This window comes from Stegastes partitus, unplaced genomic scaffold (assembly GCF_000690725.1).
Source record: "Stegastes partitus isolate 25-593 unplaced genomic scaffold, Stegastes_partitus-1.0.2 Scaffold672, whole genome shotgun sequence".
Classification (NCBI taxonomy): Eukaryota; Metazoa; Chordata; class Actinopteri; family Pomacentridae; genus Stegastes; species Stegastes partitus.
The window spans coordinates 57,128-76,989 of NW_007578403.1; the positions used below are offsets into that span (position 1 = coordinate 57,128).

At 44.3% G+C, this 19,862-nt stretch overlaps 1 protein-coding gene across 1 annotated transcript in view; it reads left to right on the plus strand.

Moving 5' to 3' along the window:
- Nucleotides 1-18,583, plus strand: part of rras2 (RAS related 2) — a 30,170-nt gene extending 11,587 nt beyond the window's left edge. The window contains exons 2-6 of the mRNA XM_008290415.1: nucleotides 10,969-11,056; nucleotides 11,220-11,322; nucleotides 13,044-13,152; nucleotides 15,310-15,428; nucleotides 16,520-18,583. Coding sequence (XP_008288637.1) covers nucleotides 10,969-11,056; nucleotides 11,220-11,322; nucleotides 13,044-13,152; nucleotides 15,310-15,428; nucleotides 16,520-16,607 — 507 coding nt within the window. The 3' untranslated portion in view covers nucleotides 16,608-18,583. The remainder of the gene's footprint in view (nucleotides 1-10,968; nucleotides 11,057-11,219; nucleotides 11,323-13,043; nucleotides 13,153-15,309; nucleotides 15,429-16,519) is intronic.
- Nucleotides 18,584-19,862: the final 1,279 nt, after the last annotated feature.

Here is a 19,862-nt window from a genome sequence, read left to right on the forward strand (position 1 = left end):
GTATGGAAAGTCCTGAACAGGGTTAATGATGGAAATAATAGTTTTGGATGTTTATTTGAAGGTATAAGTTGTAACTTTAACAGCTTCCCTGCACTTTGGCGTGATTCCCTCTAAACATTTCTGATGGATGTTCTGACGATGGCGTCGCCACAGAGCAGCACAGCGACATTCACTCTTGCTCTTCTGCTAAGCACTTGGTCCTGATATCTTGTTGCAGCGTCTCCTGTGCTACGACTGTCGCTGCTGACATGCAACACCGTACCGTCTCGCTGACATCCATTCGCAACTTCCAAGAAGCTGTTATTGTGACATGCGTGATTGTTGATTATGACGCAGCGGTGCTGGTGACAAGATGAGCAGGGAGGAACCGCGGCGGGGAGAGGAGACGACAGCGTCCATTAGGACTTATTTATGAGGACTTGCCTGCTGGAGTAATAACATTTCTGCTGCCTGTGTTGTGGGACTGCTGGCTTAAAAGCACACAACAGTAGTGCTGCTGTGTCTGACATGATGCCAGTGAGTGGCCCCATTTCCTCTGACATATCACCCCATGCTAAGAATTATAGTCTGCAGCAGAGTACACCAGCAGAAACACACACTCAGCAGTTGTAGCAGAGCAGAGGAGGGGAGAAGAAGACGAATTCATCCCAGTAGATGCAGTTAAATCTCCTTAGAGGTGTCAGGGAGACAAGTTTAAAGTTAGTAGAAAAATGCTATTTGTGGCGTCGTACTGTAGAACAATTAAGGGCAGTTTTCTGTTGACATGATTCGTGTCTTAATTGGTGAACAAACTCTGGACTGTTCTGTGTTTCCAGCACCGATCAGCGTCCCGTTATCTGGCCGGTCATACGGTTTTCCCGAAAACCATGGACTGCGAGCCACACTCCGCTGAATGACTTTGTATGGGTTTTTGAAAGTGGCACAGTAGTTTCTCTGTCCGCTGCAGTCGCTGGTGTCCTCTCGCTGAGGCGTCACAGTGCTGCTTTGTCGATGAGAACATGTGCGCCGCTACTTCTGCACAAAGACAAGCAGAGGAAGAAGAATTGAAAAAAAAAAGCCCAGAATGAACAAAAAGCATATGCAAGCACAATACTGTCTGAGTCAGTGGCTTCCAGCGAGGCTTTAGAGTCCCAGTATATCACAACACACTGAGTGTTTTAAATGTTGGTCTAGTCGGAGCTTCCTGTGTCCACTGTTTGTCTTCTACTGGATCTGCTTTATGTTGCGTTCCTCATTATCGAGCTACATGAAGCTCATATCAACATGACACAGCTTCATTTCTGAGTGATTACAGTCGTATGATGACATCTATCCCGTCACATTTGTGGATTTTGAAGCAGCGTCATGTGGGCCTAGGTTTTCCCACCTCCACAAAAGAAGGCATTGATGAAGATCCACCAGAGCAAAATGCAGTCAGGGGGACGGACCGTGTCTTTTTAGAGAGAGACTCCGTTTCAAATAAGGCTTTATTTTCTGTTCCTTCCAGCAAAACAACAAAAGGCCAAAGAAAAAAAACTGAATCAATGATCCATCAATGTCTGAGCTCAGGGCAGGCTTAATATAGGAAAAGGGAACTTCAGCGGCGTCACATGATCAGCTCCAACATCTTTGTTATGTTCTGTTTAATCAGTGTGTGAGATTGTAAATTATTGACTCTTATATGAAATAAAGAAAGAGTTTGTAGTGTGCCCACTAAAGAGCAAACAGTCGCCTTTGAGCCCAGTGATCTGGTGGAAGAAAAGGCCTTTAAATGGCACCTCTTTGATTCTGCGCCTTTGAGCGGGTTCAAAAGTGTTCAGAGTCCAGCACACGTTGATATTTAGCGAAGTGATTGAAGTCTTAATGCCAGAGAGGTTAGCAGAGAGCAGGGGGGTGACTGCACCAGGAGCTGGCCTACTTGGGGGGACTTTCATTCTGAGCTTTATTCTCTGCATGAGTGCTGTCCCGGACTCTGAAGCCTTGAGCGCCGGTGGGGCCGTTCAGCACCACTTGTTTTTATCATAATAACGCCGCTGTGTCCAACACGGCGGCGATACGGCCAAGTGGCTTTCGGTTGATTAATGGCTGCTTGGCTAAAAATGGCAAACGATGAAAATATAAATGTATGAAAAGATAAATAGTTGTTTTGGCTGTTATTACTGCTGTCTGTTAAAATGATGTTTCACTGCCACAAACATCAGGAGTGATGATGAACGACACAACAGGACCGGTTCAGAGCGATATACGTTAAACAAGTGACAGTAAACACATCAGAAATGTTCGTTACGATCCTGCAGTTGTCCTGAAAAGCTGCATGTGAAGCCTCTTTAAGGGCAGTAGAGCGAACCAGGGAGAAGCTTTGCAAGATTATTCATCATTTCAGTTGTATTTAAAATGTTGACCTTCTTCCTATTTCAGCGTCTTAAACGTGAGTATCACTGTTTCTGTGCTGTGTGTGATGAGTCCATATCTCTGGGACATTAGAGGAGGTGATTATTTTGCATATAGAAGCTGAAGTCTTAACATTTACAGCAGACAATCTGGACGCTGATGTCACTTTAAATAAGTGCTAAAATGAGGTTTTAACTCACAACCAGTTCTGCTCTAATTATTGTTTGAATAACGTGTGCAAGATTGTCATTATTATGACATCCAAACATTGTCACTAAAAGGACATTTAAGGTAACAGAATGCATATGAGCTCTTTACATTTTTAAGTTGATGTTGGCAACATACAAGCAAATATGAGAGTACACAGCTGTCCAATGTGGCTTTAAAAGCAAAGGAAATATGCTCAGAAAAATGTGTGCAGGAGGAATCTCGTTTTTCTAAAATAAAAAATAAAAATAAACACAAAAATAAAAATAATTCTGAGAAATAATAATAATAAATAAATACATAAATAAATCAAAAATAAACAAAATAATAATAAAATAAATAAACATTATTTTTTATTTATTTTATTTAAATAAATATTATTTTTTAATTATTTTATTTATTTATCTTTATATTTCTACTTTTATCAGCCTTTTCTTTTATGGATTCATTTTTGATTAATAGTGCTTTATATTGCCACATTATTATTTTTGTATTTATTGTAATATATTTTATTTATTCTTCTTTTTATTCCCACTTCTACTTTATTATTCTTTTATTGATTTATTTTTTTTTGTAATTTGGCGCTCTCACTGCTCCATAAATAACAGCATCCACATGAGATGTAATCCAAAAAAACTGTAGAAATATTTCATATCTATCTCTTGTAAATGTTAAATATTGATCATTATTAGAGGTTCTGGAACACCACAGATTCTAATATTAAAGACGTGTTGCCGTCCCAAGGCCGTAAAAACACAACATCCATAATGAAAACGCGGTCGAGTCCATGCAGAATTAAAAAAGAACCGAGAACCAGATAGCAGCCAGTGAGAGCTTTTCTTTTTGGACGTTCCTCTTAATCACCCCAAAGTCCAAAGATATCGGGATTGTCCCTCATTGATTTGCAAGGCCGGATGAAAAACCTGAAATATGTTTCCTGAAACAACTTTGACCTCATGTTTTATAGATTTGGCCGTTATTTCTGCTGCTCGTGTTAAAAATTGAATTATCCTCTGACTCGAAGCGGCCGGATCTGCATTTCCAGTAAGAGCGCGGCGCTGGATGGATGCGAGCGCTACGCCAAGGGTTTGTCTAGTGTGGCAGAGATTCACTGGTCTGCTGGCATTTAAGAACAAGGAAATGATTAAAGGAAAAGGCTATTGATCTGTTGCGCATTAGGAGGAAGAGTGCTCGTACGAGTGATGTGCACGGGTTCATTTAATTCGGCGTGGTTCCAGGTTTTCGGTGCTGTACCTTGACTGCATTCTCTGACTGTAAGTGTTGCTCCTGTGGATGCGTCGCTCGGCTTTGAGTTAAAAAACTTCTCTGCAGCAGTGCGCAGCGTCTTCAAGCTTTCCCAGCTCGAACAGAACGCTCCCCAGTGGCCCTTTAAGGCGGCGGACACATTGTGTGCTTTCTTTCTCTCCGTGTGTATTAGGTATTGAATAAGTGACCTTTCTGGTTTGTATGAGCTCATGGGAAAAGTGGGTGTTTCCACAGGAAGTTAAAGCCTTTCCCTCCCCCTCTTTTTCTCTCGCGCTCCCTCTCCATGTAGCCTACAGCCTCCCTCCCCCTCAAACCTTTTCATTCTGTCTTATTTTTTTTCCCCTATTTCTCACTTTAAGCGCTCGACGAAACAATGCTCCTCGCGCCAATTCCTGTGTCGCTTGTGTGAAAGTCTGGGGCGATAGCGGCGGCGTGAAGGTGCAGAGGAGCTGGTCTTGGCTTCCATCTGTTTAACATTAAACCCTGATAGTGGCTGTTGTGATTACAGGCAGCTGCTCACGGTCCAACCCCAGAGGTTCCGCAGAGGTTAGACTCGCATGGTTTAGAGACAGGAAGTGATGCACAGATGCCCCCATTCACATTTCTCTTTTCTTAGATTACTGGCCCACGCTGCTCTGTTTTGGTGCGTGAGTGTTGTGACCTAGTTGATGGTATTTGAGGAACAAAATTGAAATGAAATATCAGCAAACCTTCAGCATTCTGATGTGTTCACGTACAGTCTATAGTCTTGTCATGCCGTGATGTGCTATCAGAAGCGGATCAACACAGTCTGTCACATGCTGTTGTCGAGCTGAGGGTGCGACTTGGCAGGCTCCGGCCTGTCTGGCCTGGAGTTTGTGTCCTTAATTGAAATTGCAGCACTTGGCCGTGGCCCACTGAACAAGCCTTACAAATGGCATGTTTCACCTGTCAGCTGGAGGGCAGCCTCCCCTCCCCGCCAACACCACCACCGTGTAGCGGCCGCTCCCGTCCTGCTGCTCGGCGCTGATGTCTCGGAGCGGTTTGTATCCGCTCTGTCAGCAGAACGTAGAACGAGGGCCGGTTTGGTGACGTAAAGCGAACGCTCGGTTGTGAGAGAGTGCTGGCTCCTGCTGATGATATCATAGGTACAACTGGACCGTGTGTGAAGAAGGAGTTTCATGACTTCAAATAACGATGATCTGTGCACTTACTGTAATAAACTACAGTAAAACAGAGCCAGATTCTAAGAGTTTTTCCAAAATGCCACTTTGGAGCCATAAACAAAAACTATAATCGACAGTTTTCAGACTAGAGGCAGGATTTAAGCAGCTGAGATTATTGATTGACATTTTTACATTTGTTTTTCTTTGTAGTAAATTCATTTTCCTTCCATCCATTATCTCTACACCGCTTAATCCTCACTAGGGTCATGGGGGGTGGAGCCTATCCCAGCTGACTCAGGGTGAAGGCAGGTTCACCTGGACAGGTAACCAGTCTATCACAGGGCTACACTTAGAGACAGACAACCAAGCACACTCACATTCACACCTACGGACAATTTACAATCACCAATTAACCTCAGCATGTTTGTGGACTGTGGGAGGAAGCTGGAGAACCCGGAGAGAACCCACGCTGCATGGGGAGAACATGGAGACGCAGAAAGATCCCGGGTGTCCTCACCGGGACCTTCTAGCTGTGAGGCAAACTGCTAACCACCGAGCCACCATGTGCGTAAATGCACGCAGCTATTTTGCTGTGGAGATGCTCATGTGGTTCCTGCTGCTGTTTGATGCTGCAGGTATTTAATAAACTCAGAAGAAAAACTCCTACGAACATCTGGAAGTACGTCACTGCGGTGGCACGCTGTGTGGGAATGCTATCAGATCAAACTTAGTACAATTAGTGACTTCATTCAGACACTTTCAGATGTCATTACATGAATGGGCAGGAGAGCACGTCTGAGATGACCTCAGTCAGCTTCCGCTATACATACAGGGTGTAGACGGAACCGAGATGCCGTTTCCCTCAGACCCCGGTGCAAACAGAAACACTGAGCTTGCTCTCAGATCAAACCGTCTCTCCTGCGCTGACACAAGTGTTGAAAACGTGCGCTGTTGCTGCTCACTCTCTTCATGTCATTTTGCAAAAGACACGAAACCACTTGCAGCTCGTTTTCACGCCCACTTTGCCGTGCAGAGCTATTTTTGCACGTTTTCACATTTTGCGGAAAAGGTGAGCTGCAGTGACGGATCTGGGGTCAAGAGAGGTCAAGTGAAGTTATGGTGAAGCCGGTCCTGAAACGTGGAACCGGTGATAAAGCTCGTTACATGTGACGGTTCTTTTAGTACGTACCAGCTTTAGCAGAGGACGATATCGTAACCGGCTGTGGCGCGCCGGTGCGGGCGATGGAGCGGTCGGGGAATACTGTAAATGTGCAGACGGAAACAGAATTTTTCCCAGAATAACACAATTTAATGGTATTCAATCTACATTTTTCCTTTTAATTAAAGAATAACTACGGGTGATGATTTTCGAGTCAAGGTCTGTGGATTTTCCTTGGGCTCGGGGCCATATGCAGAAGGTAATTAACTCCCAACTGTGTTGATGACTATTTGTTTTAGCTCAGCGTTCTTCCTCATTATGACAGTCTAGTAGGCAGGCGCACCATTTACCATCATTTGTGTTGGTACAATGTGTTTGGTAATGACCTTTTTTTTTGTGTGTGTGTGTGAAAATCTCAGTTTTTATCTTGGCTGAGGCTAAATCGCCGGTTTTGTGCCCTGCGTGGATAATGACGGTGTATCGGTTAACAGTCACAGAGGCGGCTCGAACCAAACAAGTAGGATAACCGACAGAAGATGGAAAAGGATCTATATTTAGTGTTAGTAAAGCTGTTTGTGTGGAGAGGAAGTGGGTGCATAGTGCAAGCATGATGTTGATTACACGCCTACACATATCACCCATGCTTGCTTTCCTTGAGGCTGGCAGCCGGCGGTTGTAGCAGCAAGGATTTATTGCTTTATGTCTTGACTTGTTACCGAGCGGAAACCTGACCAGGTGTTTCGGCGTTCGGTTCTTATGCTAAAAAGGGCAGCTTAGAAGACAAACACACCTACGCACTGATTTGATGCTATTTTCGTGGCTCGCGTAGCCGAAAGATTTGTTCGGCTCAGCTCGTCTTTAGAGCCTTTTTAAACGCGGAATTGCAAAATAAAAGCAGTCTTGCGACATATTTCTCAGTTTTCTTGTGTTTCCTGTAGCTGTGAGAAGTTAATCCGCGGAAATTTGAGCAACACTTTTAATAAAAGTCATTTAGCAAACAAAACAGCCGATTGCTCGCTTTAACTTCTTGCTTGTCTCTGTTCTCGTTTGCTTTACTTTGAAGAATTAATTGTCGTTGGATGGATTAACAAAATAAGTAGTTTGAAGACATTGAAATTGGGCTCGTTTTTCACTCTTTCTGGGGGTAATCAAAAATAAAATTGATCTTAAATCTTCCTCTGCAGCTCCGGTTCCTTCACTCTTCTTTGTGATTTCATCCCAGGAGACAGTCTGTCTGTAGCATCCAGCACAAAGAGCCGGGCTGCGGCTCAGAACCCGTCCGCCGGCCCTGTTATTCATGGCAGACACAGGCCTCTAATGTTTTCGCGGTGTGGTCGGGATGTATAGCTGCTGGAATGCTGGAGGGGGAACTGAGTGACAGGTTTGGACCTCGGTCGGTAGGCGGGCCGGGGGAACATGTCATCTGTGACATCACCGCCACCCGAAGGCTCGGCCCGGCCAGCTGCCTGTAGCAGAGGTGGAGTTTCCTTCCTGCAGGGCTGACCGGGGCCGAGTGTGGCCTGACCCACCTTGCCACCAACATCTAAACTGTGCTGCAGCTCCGGGTTCTGCCGGGTTCACTCATTGTTTTCCGTCGCTCCTTTGTTCTTACCAACTCGTGCTCTCTGCATCCAACGTGCTGATTTTCTTCTGTGCTACACCTTAGTTTGATAGTTAACTTTAGAAGAGCCTGTGTTTGACTCTGACTGCTGCTGACTGGAGGTGAAAATCCAGAGATGTTAATAATCCTGGTTTACGGCTCCCAGATGCACACACCCACACGGTGGTCATGTCAGCACTGGTCTGATGATTGCCTAAGTGGAGCTGGAGTTTGTTTTTGTTTTTTTAGCATCATTCCTAGCTCCACGAGCCGGAGTTACGTAAGTTATACTGCAAGTTGGCTCCGTTTAAATAGTAATTTAGCTCCGCCGAACATTTTCTGGTATGAACACCTCAGCTGCTTGCTCTGCAGTCTGATCAGTGGAGGACATTTAGGCACATGTCGGGAAGTTTCTGAGCACACCTGAGTGTCTCCTCATGGTAGCGTTTTTATGGAAGTGCGTCCAGGAATCTGCCTCCTCGGTATGTGCCTTCGATAGAGTCTCTCAGACAACACAAAGACACTGACATCATAGCTGTGCTGGTTGCACACAGGTTGCATTTACGCTGATTTTGTTGTAGTTTTAGAAGCAGTAGCGTCGTGATTTCTGCTTTCAGCTTCTCAAATGAGAGGATTTCTGGTTTTTCTCATTATAACCTCAACATATCTGTGGATTTTGGACTTGTAGACAAAATGAAGTGCAATGCAAATAGAACACAGTGGTCCAAAATGATGAGTATAGATGAACTGATGATTAAGATGAAGATGAGCTGCAGCACCTTGAGGCCCTGCCCTGCTGCTGAACGCCGGAGCTTCTCTCCTCCGACACACGCAGCAGATTCCTCCTGTTTTAAGGAGCCGCTTACATCCGATGAAGTCATGGTCCAATATAAGGATTTATAGGTCATATTACTGGACATGACTCAGGCTGGCTCGTGTCTCACAGTTATTGGTAGTCCTCCTGAGTCATGTTGTACTCCCTCACCTAGACCATCACTCTGCCGCCGCCGCCCAGCTGAAACGCAGCCAGGCTGGGCTACAGCCCTGTTAGAGCTGGCGCTGGTGCTGCTGGCACTGCAAAACAGCCTCATCTATCACAGGAAACGGCTCTGAGACAATCAGCCCAGCCAGAGCAGAGCGCAGCAGCTACGCTAGCCGTGCATGTGGAGGGAGGGGAGGGATAGCCAGAGGAGTGCGGTGCTCAATGCGGCTGCCCGAGGTTGACAGAATAGGAATAAGAGGTTGATGGGAGGCAGAGGTCACGTGCTGAAGCTGTGGCTGGGAGAGTGGTAGTGGTGGAGGGAGGGGACAAGAAACACCAGCAGCTTATTTTTTTCCTCCCTCTCTCTCTTTCTGTCTCTTGTCTGGTCGTCTGAAGGCACACCAGCAGTGAGTGCAGTGAAGCGCATTCTAGGATGCACAGTAATACTGATGAATTATTGAACAGTGGTGAATGGATGTGACACAGGCCTGCATGCTCGCATGCTGCAGAGTGACAGCAGAGTGTGAGGGAGAGATTACCTGCAGCTCCTGCAACAACACAGAGCTGCAGGTGGGAAACAGGCATTTGTATGCAGAGGATGTCAGACACAGCAAATTAGAAACATCCCCAAACCTGAAGGAGAGCATCACGAGCACAGGATTTCTGAGCTAAACAGATCTGATTATCCTATACGAGTCGGCGACGTAAAGACTTCCCTGATTCTGCAAATTTGTGGATATGGACCAAGATAATTACTGAGCAGGAGTTTTAAATAGAGCTGCTGTGATTGGTTGATCAACAGAACACTGTGTTGAAGGTGTTCAGTGTTTTTAATGTAATTTTACAAGCAGAAAATGACAAACTCAGCTTTTCAAATGCACAAATGTGATGTTTTCCTTGCTAGCAGTAGCTCTGAACACACCTTTGGTAGCACAGTTATTTGGTTTTTATCAGCCAACGTATAGTCAAGTCAAGAATCTTTATTGTCATGATGCAGTTAGTTCTCACCGTTCACATAACGGCATTTTGTTGGTAATACCGGCTTAAAAGTCAACATTAACAGTAAAACAGTATAATATACAGTGCATCAAAAAAACAGTACAAATACATTAAAAGTAAGAAAATATATATATGCAGCAGACTGTATAGGTCAATGATGAGAAGCTGAATTGCTTTTTTAATACTTTATCCGCTGTCTAAATCTGACACACGATGCCGGCTCTGTCTTGTCCCCTGAGCTGCCAAACAGCAGCAAATAAACGCGGTGCTGCCTGTGTCGTAAAACAGCAGCTTCACGCACAAACAACATGCCTGTAACTGTAAAAGTTTAATTTGGCTTACAGTCGGAGTGACAGCGAAGTTGGTCTGGGTTTTGTGTTCTGGTGACGGCTCCGTGTTTCAGGGTGTTGCTTTGACAAACCCCGAGCACTCCCCTCAGCTGTCACCACTTAACTAGTCCCCGAGGAGAGCCAGAACTACAAAACATGGGAAAAATGTAAAAAATGCACGACTCCTCCTCCTCCCAGCTCCCCTGGCCCCACCCTTCCAGTTTAGGTTACTAAGAGACCAGCGATCGGCCCCGAGAATGAAAGAATCGGAGCTGTTGTGTGGGACTGTTGTGACGTCTTGTAAATGTGTTATTAGCGTGAACGCCGGCCTGCTGCGGAAACCTAAGCAGCGTGGGGGGATATTTACTTCACATTTTTTGCGCAGGTGTCTGCAGACGCCGTGTTGACCTCCCGTCTGCAGTGTGCTAGTAAAGGTAGAGGTCAGACAGGCTGCCGGTGCTGTTTTCACCTACAACACCGCGACAGAGCGGCAGCTATTGTACATTCAGCTGATCCATGTACAAACCCGTAGTAGCCGTAATACGTAGGCATGCTAATGCCTAAAAAGTGACAAAATAAAGCAGATCAGAAGACTAAAATCCTGAGTGTTGTGCTGAAGATCACGCGTTGCACGGCTGCAAAAATTAAATAGCGGATGGCAGCAGAACCGCTCCAGGAACACCTCGGAGCACAAACAAGAAGCATTTAGTCGTCTAACGTGCAATTTAACTCCGAGGTTGCTCCGTTTCCTAATAGTATGAACAGTAACGTGTGTCTGTTTCTTCACTGCAAAGATGATTCTCTGTTTGTCATGATGACACAACTTGTGCATGAACCGGATATGATTCCCCAATTTACTATCAACATGTGGAGGGAAGATATTTACAGTTTCTGCTCTGTCTCTCTTGCAGTCGTACTTTGTCACCGACTATGACCCCACGATTGAGGACTCCTACACCAAGCAGTGTGTGATTGACGAAAGGGCGGCCAGGCTTGACAGTAAGTGCACTTTGCTGAACAAACACGACCTGCACGTGCTCAGAGTCACACAAACTACGCCGTCTGTACATTTCTGTTGTGGTTAACGTTGCACTTGAGGAATTGATTTGAAAAGTTTATTTTGCTGCAAGTGACTGTGTGTCGGTGTGTTCGTGCTCTGCAGTCCTCGACACGGCTGGACAGGAAGAGTTTGGAGCCATGAGAGAACAATACATGAGGACAGGGGAGGGCTTCCTGCTCGTCTTCTCCGTCACCGACAGAGGAAGGTAAGTGACAGTTTTCACCATGTGCACAACCCACAGCTCACTCCTCTGTCGGCTCTCTGGTGTTTGCACATCTTTGTTTACTGTTCACAATCGCACGCTCTCTCTCTCTCTCCTCCTCTGCCTCCGACTCGACTGAGACCATAAATCTCGCAGCGATACTCTCACTTGTTGCTGCTCGTGCTTCCGGACCCCGCCGTTGTTCTTGTTGTCATTTTCTTTTGTTCTCAACACGTCCTCCCTTATCCTGTTCTCTTGAATGCACCTTTTTTTTTTTCACGTGCCTTTGCTTTCTATTTTAAGCCCGTGTGCTATTTAAACAATAGCATGTAGGCGAGCACGGAGATATCTTTAGATGCATGTAACACTTCAGGCACTTGAAAGTATCCTATGGCTTGCGAGGACTTTTTCATTTCAGCTTGTGTGCACTGACAACATGTATGCTTGTGTGCACTGACAACAATGTGACGCACAAACGGTCCTTTAACCTCTTACAGCCCACTGACTCACCGGTGGGTGAGTCACACTCATGCTGTGCAGCTAAACATCGTTTAAACTCACAGAACTTCATTTTAATCACTGCTTACGTTAAAGTCGAGTCATTAAGATGCAAAACACGGAAAAAAAACGTAGAACACCGTGCGCTGTATTTCCGTTTAACGTCGTCGTCTTACTCTACGCTGGGATGATTTAAACCTAAAAGAATTATGGCTTCTCTTTTTTTTTTTTTATTCCTGGCTGATTTGGTGACACCTATGGTAACCGTGGTAACAGCAAGTGTGGGTGTAGTGCGTTCAACTTGCTGCTGCTTTGTCAGAAGTACAACAGATGTGCGATTGATGTGCAAACTCAGGTAGCTTCAATGAAAGTACAGAGAGTGAGCAGCTAGCGGTGGGCCGGTTCCATGAGATGCAGGCCGCCGTTGTTCTTCAGTGGAGCTGATTTAAATCACAGAAACACGTGTCATCATCTCCTGACTCTGTCTTTAGTGATAGCACCAAATAAAGGCAAAATGTCAGAAAATAATAAGTGATTTTTAAAAACATCTTCTCGACAGTACATGGCTAAAAAAATGTCTGTTATTTTGCCTCAGTTACCTTTCAGCTAGTTTTCATTCTAAGCTGCATCATGTTCTTCTCGTGGTCTTATCTGTCGCTGCCCGTCCTCCTTGTCTTTGTGTCGCCGGCCAGCAGCGCACTGAGCTGCATTCCCCTGCACCCACAGCCCCCTCCCAGTGTTTATGTTGTAAACAGTCTTTCCTTCCTCCATTTATATTAGTCAAGTCTTTCCAGATTTACTATGCGCTCACCAAGCTGTCTGTGGGCCCGAGGCTGGAATGCCGCCCTGGCTTTTGTGGTTGCATTCTGCCTCTTTTTTTTTTACCCCCAAACTGACATTTTTATTTCCGATTTGGCTGAAAATGTCTGTATTGTAGCGGGACGGCAGTCAGGTCTGAGCCTCAGATCACCACGTTTTAGGTTTCTGTAATAGTGCGGCTGACCTTTTCTTCTCTTTGCTGCCATGTTCAGTGTGATGAGCCCAACTTCTAGGCGATGGCTCGGTCCGTGTGGGTGGTGGTCGGTGGGTGGGTGGGGGGTCACATTGCTCGGAGGCCTGACGCATGTACATTACCAGACGAATGTATGCATCCACACATAAGGCAAACATTACATAACCTGTTTGTTCAGAGGACGCCGCATAACGCCATGTAATGTGATTTGCAGCTTTGAAGAAATCTACAAATTCCAAAGACAGATTCTCCGAGTCAAAGACAGAGATGAGTTCCCTATGATCCTCGTAGGAAACAAAGCCGATCTGGAGCTACAGAGACAAGTAAGTCCAACAGATTGCAGAGATCTGAACCCACCGACTTGACAAACACACGCCCCGGTTTGATCATTTTTAAGAGATAATATCAGCCAGTCTTGAGGATTCATATTTGCATACTTGAAAGTGGAAGCGCTGCAGCTGCAGAGAGCTGCCGCGCTACGACAGGATGTGAGCGAGAGAATAAAAGAGGCTGTAGAGAAGCGTGGTGTCAGGAGGATAGGATGGAGGGAGTGTGATGAAATGATGAATTTTCTGGCTGTCGGTGCACAGTCATTTTCTCCAGTGAACCCACACCGCCCCCTAAAGGTGGAAAGTAATCCTGCAGGCACATACAGCGAATTGATATCAGTGATTTTGATCCACTGATCTCAGCTTTTAGCATTTCAAGCCTTTTGTGACTCAAACTGATGTTGATTATTACTACTTTCGACCTTCTTCAATCTTCCATAACATTGTGTACGTGAGATACTCTGACCAGCGTTGTCGTGATAATAACTTGCTGCATATGACACATATACACCCAGACGGTAGCTCAATAATTAGCTTAAACATAATTACTCAGACTGTAAGTGAATGGAATTCTTAGCAGGCTTTTATCGATCGGTCCCCATGTTAATGATATCGACTGAATCAGAGAGCCGTATGTCAGCCAGCCTGTTCCGACTTACGTTTTACATTTAACGTGTTCTTCGCGACCGTATACCGTCTGGCTTTGGGCCTAATTTATTTTTGCAGTCATCAGTCCCAGATTATGTGCCCAGCTGTGTCACAGAGAGGGTGAAAGCAGATTTCCGCAGTGTCCCAGATGCATTCTACATACTAATTAAATTGCTTCGGTTTCGGTGTGGACGGACAATATTGTCCCCGCAACGCACTAAATAATGAAACGGAAGGAGCTCCACGCTGTAGACGCTGGGTTCTGGAGGATGGCTGGTCAGAGGACAGGTTCTGAAAATATTTAATACTGTCATTTTCTTTTTGTTGAGCGGTTTGATGGAGCTAAATTGGAAATAACATAGTATGTTATATATACCGTGTGTATGTATGTATATATGTGATAATATAATATATTTTAGTGTTTTTAATGATCACGTTCACTGTAAAAACTGGAACTTGTGGTTTGCAGTGTGTACTGAGTCATGTGGCCACTCAGGTTCTGCTGCTGCTTTTCGTCGTGTGTATTTAGTTTGTCTTTGGTTTGTGAGTGTTTGTTCCTGCCACGATCATTAGTGAACACACAATCCAATTCAATCCAGTTCTGTTCAAATGGCACCGTGGGCCGATCATTAAATTTTAGCTGATGATTAATTGCCAAACTAATAATTAACAACTGAACTGTTTTTTTGTCCCTGTTCATTTTGTACCTCTGTTAGTTTTGGACTCGCGGTATTAACTAATTTGACTTCTGCCTTTTTGCTGCAAACCCAACAAATTGCCTCCTAAAGTAATTTGACTCTGTTTGAATTTGGCTTAAAATCAGAATGTCCTCACAGCACCGCTGCAGTGTTTGGCTTTGCAAATCCATGATGTTAAAATCAATAGGCGCTCTTTTAAATGCAATTGTTTGAGTTTTAGAAATTAAGCGCGTAGAGATGAAGAATGGATGTTAAACCACAGCAGAAGAAGCAGGTGCAGAAGGTGGAGAACTACAAGAAAACAGTGATTGAAACTTGACGTTTCAGCTGTTTTATTACGGTCGGATGAAAAAGGTTTCCACATGATTATGCAAAATGGTTGCAGCCGGCTCAAATAATTGCAGTCAGCAATAATTGTGACAAGCCTAATAGAGCCAAATCATAACAAGTCATCTCAGGGTGCTTTACATGGTGAGGCCAAGACCTTACGATGTCACAGAGATTAACCCAACAGTTCTCCACTGAGCAGGAGGAAAAGCTCCGACAGAAGCAGCCTGTCAGACGCTGGGGCTGAGAGTCGCCTAAACTGCAGCACAAAGCCTTAAATGTTCGGACTTAACATACAAGTTTAGTTGAGTTAGCAGCTTGACTGAGAGGAACATGTCCCGACAAACACACATTTTACATCAGTACGACATTTGTTACTCCTCTACCTGTCAGAAGAGAAACACCTGGTTTGTTCAGAGGGACTGTTCGTTCAGCTTAAATTCCGTTGCTCATGATTCACTTCTTCCTTTTGTCTCAGGTAACCCAGGAGGAGGGTCAGCAGTTGGCCAGACAATTAAAGGTCACATATATGGAGGCTTCAGCCAAAATCCGAATGAACGTAGACCAAGCTTTCCACGAGCTGGTTAGAGTAATCAGGTGGGTGCTTTGTGAGTGTGTCGTGTGCATTTTGTTCTCATGTGTGATGTTTTTAAAGCAGACAAACAGTCTGACATTTCTATGATGCAGAGTACGGTGAAGGTTTAATATGTTCTGCTGTAACATCAGATGCTCAGAACTCAGCGCACCCCGGCAGCACACGAGCGCTGAAGGGTTTAAATCACCAACTATTGGAAGTTAGATACTCTAAAATCAAGCATCATCACCACTGTGTGAGGGTAGTTTGGTCAGATTTGATCGACAACGTGAGCAAAGAGCCCCACAGCTGTCACAACATCTGGATTCAAATATTGTGATTCATACAGAAATGTCAGAGAACTAAATGTCTGAGGTTTTAAGCCCTTCAAAAACAATGATGGAAACAGAGTTTTCTGTTTATCACTTCTGTTTGTTAAATAACAACATTTGAAAATGACTTCTGGCTGGATTGTGGTGATGCCGGGGTTCCTGCTTTGCTTCATCTCCTCAGGCTCTCCAAATTATTTGAATTTTTTAGCTGTAAGCGGCGCTGAGACTAAGCTAGCGACCTGTGGCTATTTTTTAAAATAATTGCTTTTGCTGTAAGTGAAAAGTAACTCGGACCAGATCTGACCATTCTGCAGCAGCAGCAGGTCTTCTGCCTTCGTTCCGGTTCACGGGCTGCTCCTCGTGTCTCCAGCTGCTGCCATTCCTCGTGGTAAAGATGCGGCGTAAGGAAATTAGCATTATTCATTGGGTAGCATTCCAAATTATCGGAGAATGTGGTCATGAATAATGCTAATTTTATGTAAATAGCTTCCAGAGCAGCCTGCATGAGGACGGAGGGGAATCCGAGTTATAGGAAAAGATGGATGTGGAAAAATCTGCTTCTGGTCAATCAGATTCATCCATCCATTTTCTATACACCGCTTAATCCTCATTAGGGTCGCGGGGGGGCTGGAGCCTATCCCAGCCGACTTAGGGCGAAGGCAGGGGACACCCTGGACAGGTCGCCAGTCCATCGCAGGGCCACACTTTCAATCAGATTGCATTCAATGAAAAAAAGAAAAGCGTGCAGTCCGGTGACAGTTTTGCTTTCTCCTGACTCCCAGGAAATTCCAAGAACAGGAATGTCCACCGTCGCCAGAACCTACAAGAAAAGAGAAAGACAAGAGCGGCTGCCATTGTGTGATCGTCTGAGTCGGCCTTATCACTGTAACTCATGCAGCTACTCGACCGCCCCACCCACTCTGCCTGACATCACATCCTCCGTGGATGACTGACCGCTGCCTTCTCCACGTGCATGACTTCAGACGGCCTTTTCTGAGATACTCTGACCGGGAACCGCCGTCCCCAGGACATCGCTATGGACAACTGACAATGCCAAATTTTAACACCACTCTACCTTCAGCCGTAATCTAATCCACACGAGAGAGTCCCAACACTAAACATTGCCTTCTAAATCAGCCTGACAAATTAATGTTTTGTACTCTGAAGGACTTCTCTTGCCTTGTAGTGACATTTGTACTTGCTACCGAGATTGAATGAAAACTATATATCCAGAATGTTAATGACTTTCTTTAGTTTCCAGTGTCTGAGCAGAGCAGAGAGATTATCTTACGAAGCTTTGTGTATGTCGTGCCATATCCACCTTTACTCCCATGTGCTAATCTGCTACTGTACATATGTGACATTTGTTGTGATTTTCAAAGTGTATTTCTAATGACCTATTAAATCACCACAGTACAGTGTGTGAGGTTGAGTTTGGTTTTACATATATGAAATTAAATATATAAGTATGTATATAAATATAATGCCTAGACAGCCCTTAAAACTACAATGATAGAAGTTTCTGGCATTCTGCAGTGGATTCTTTTACCTTTTCTGTGGTTCCTGCTTTCATTTCAATTGCCAAATATGGAGTGTCTACTGTATTAGAGTTTCTTTTTTGTTTTGTTAAAGTCTTATAGATTGAATGATTCTTATTCTATACCATCTCCTCAAAGTAACGAAAACATTTCTTTCCTCGAAGGCGGCGGTTCAGTCGACATTGGACGCCGCACGTTTGTCGTTTGGATTTCTAAGAAGCACTAGAGACAGGATTATTGGTAGCACGTCGTGTAGCTTTGAAAAAAACTAACATGATTTCAGATGGAAAACACTGAACGCTGTTTTGCTCTACATCCAGTTTTCGACGAATCTATCTGTTGCGAGTCGAGATGCTTTCAGAGCTCAGTTCAGTTCAGATCATTCCAATGTGACGCATCGTTTCTGTCCAACACTTAGTCTGCAGCATAGATCCAGTAACTGTCTCACCATTCCAGTAACACAGTGGCAATGTATTTGTTTTGTGTCCTCGATAATTATTCTGTACCACAACTTTTATCCCGACGGTCTGCCAGTTGGAGAACCGAGACAAATGGAAGCGTTAAGATGTCGTAAGACACGCCGCCGTCTCCAATGGGACATGAACTCACTGGACCTGCCACCTGTGGAGCTACCGTCACCGCCACAGACACAAAACGATGTTCTGCTTTCCCTTTCCACTTCTGTACTTCTGTTCAGGCTTTCAAATGAAGTACCGCAGTTTGTTTTTCATATCGTCATCTTGTAATATAAAAACAGCAAGAAAATCAGATGATGGAAGTAATGGACTTGATTAAATGTTTCTACTCTACTTTTATACATTATTTTCTTATCAAACTAGTTGACAAGTATTTTTATATGTTTATAAGTGAATACATGTTCACAGCACAGCTGTGTATATATGTAAAGAAGAATATTTAATTCTCTTGATTATTTTAAACTGAAGATGACTGTTGGCCCAAATTTGCAAAATTGGATTCTTTACCCAGATGTGACCAAGAATGTTTATTTCTTATTGTGGCTTAGAAACGGAGAATATATTTATCTTGTGGCGTTCGCCGCCCGCTCAGAGTGTAAAACGCCGGTTCAAGTAGGAGAGGGTTTAGGAAAGATGTTGGTCTTTACATAGGAGCTTTAAATCACACAAATGAACTATTATAATCGCTGCAATTTCAAATACCCACTGACCATCTTACTGCAAATCCAAGTGTACATCCAAATCATGCTGTTTTTTCTTTTTCTTCCACATCCGTGTCTTTTGCCCTGTGTCTAGCTTTTGGTGCTAAAATAAAATCTGTCATTGAGCCAGATGGGGTAAGGAATATTTCTTTTAGATTTGAAATGCTGCACGGACCTGAATCGTGTTTCAGCGACACGTTGAGCCCCAGTGGATCTGTGACGAGCAGAATGTGAGAAATCCAAGCTTTGTCCCGTCATTACTCACAGTACGACTCCCACAGGTATCATCTAATCAATGTGACCACTCATACCTCAGAAAACAATAAGGAATTAACTGGAACGGATCAGATTTTTAAACCATATCTTAACAATCCTGTAGGTTCGTCCCACTCTACGTCCATCTACATGAGTCTGAGTCGCACATTAACTCCTTGTTTTGTTAAAATTCTCTAAAGCCTTGTGTGGCATAAAACAAGAATCATCCTCTTCAGAGGAAATGCAATAATACATGTTCCTTCTCTGCTCAAACACACATCTAGGCCAGGCCCTCAAAAGCTGCCACCTACAAACATATCAGCACTCGTCTGTTCCAATTTTGAGCTTCTGAGAGAAAAACCAGAGGATGTGTTTGTAGTCTTACATTTACTGAGCTAATAATCCCTTTAAATTCTCCTTTAAGAACTACAGCGATTGATAAATGCTGCAATAACAAGTAAGAATGCTTAAAAAACACCAAGTAGTTCACCAACACTGTGCGCTGAGTCATAGTGAAGAGAACGATATACGTTCTCCCATGAGGAGAGCGTCACCGAGACTCCAGTGGATTCCTGAGAATGAAAATCTGGTGTCGCATGTGTCGACACGTCGGCTGTCTTTAGGGAATGTTGACATGAAATGAACCCAATAAGCAGCCGAATACTCACGCTTTAGCAAAATCAATCAATACATGCACACACACATATTTGTTTTTAGAAATATAGAGAAATAAAGATTGGTGACAAATAAGAAGGAAAAATACGCAGCATGAACAGACTTGGAAAAGTAATGAGCTGTGTTTCCTGATTTTATGTTTTCATGAAAATGGTGGAAGGAGCTGATACATCGGTCAGTAAACTCCTCATGTATGTTCAACTGAGTTCAGATCTGGTGACTATGAAGTCCATGACACGGGATTCAAACCAGCTTTTACCCTCATCAAAGAAATAAATCCTGTCAAATTGATCTTTGATTGGCGTATAATAGGGCTGCAAGTGGCTAGCACCGTCGCCTCGCAGCTAGAAGGTCACCGGTTCACGTCCCGGTGAGGACACCCGGGATCTTCCTGCATGGAGTCTCCATGTTCTCCCCGTGCAGCGTGGGTTCTCTCCGGGTTCTCCGGCTTCCTCCCACAGTCCAGAAACATGCTGAGGT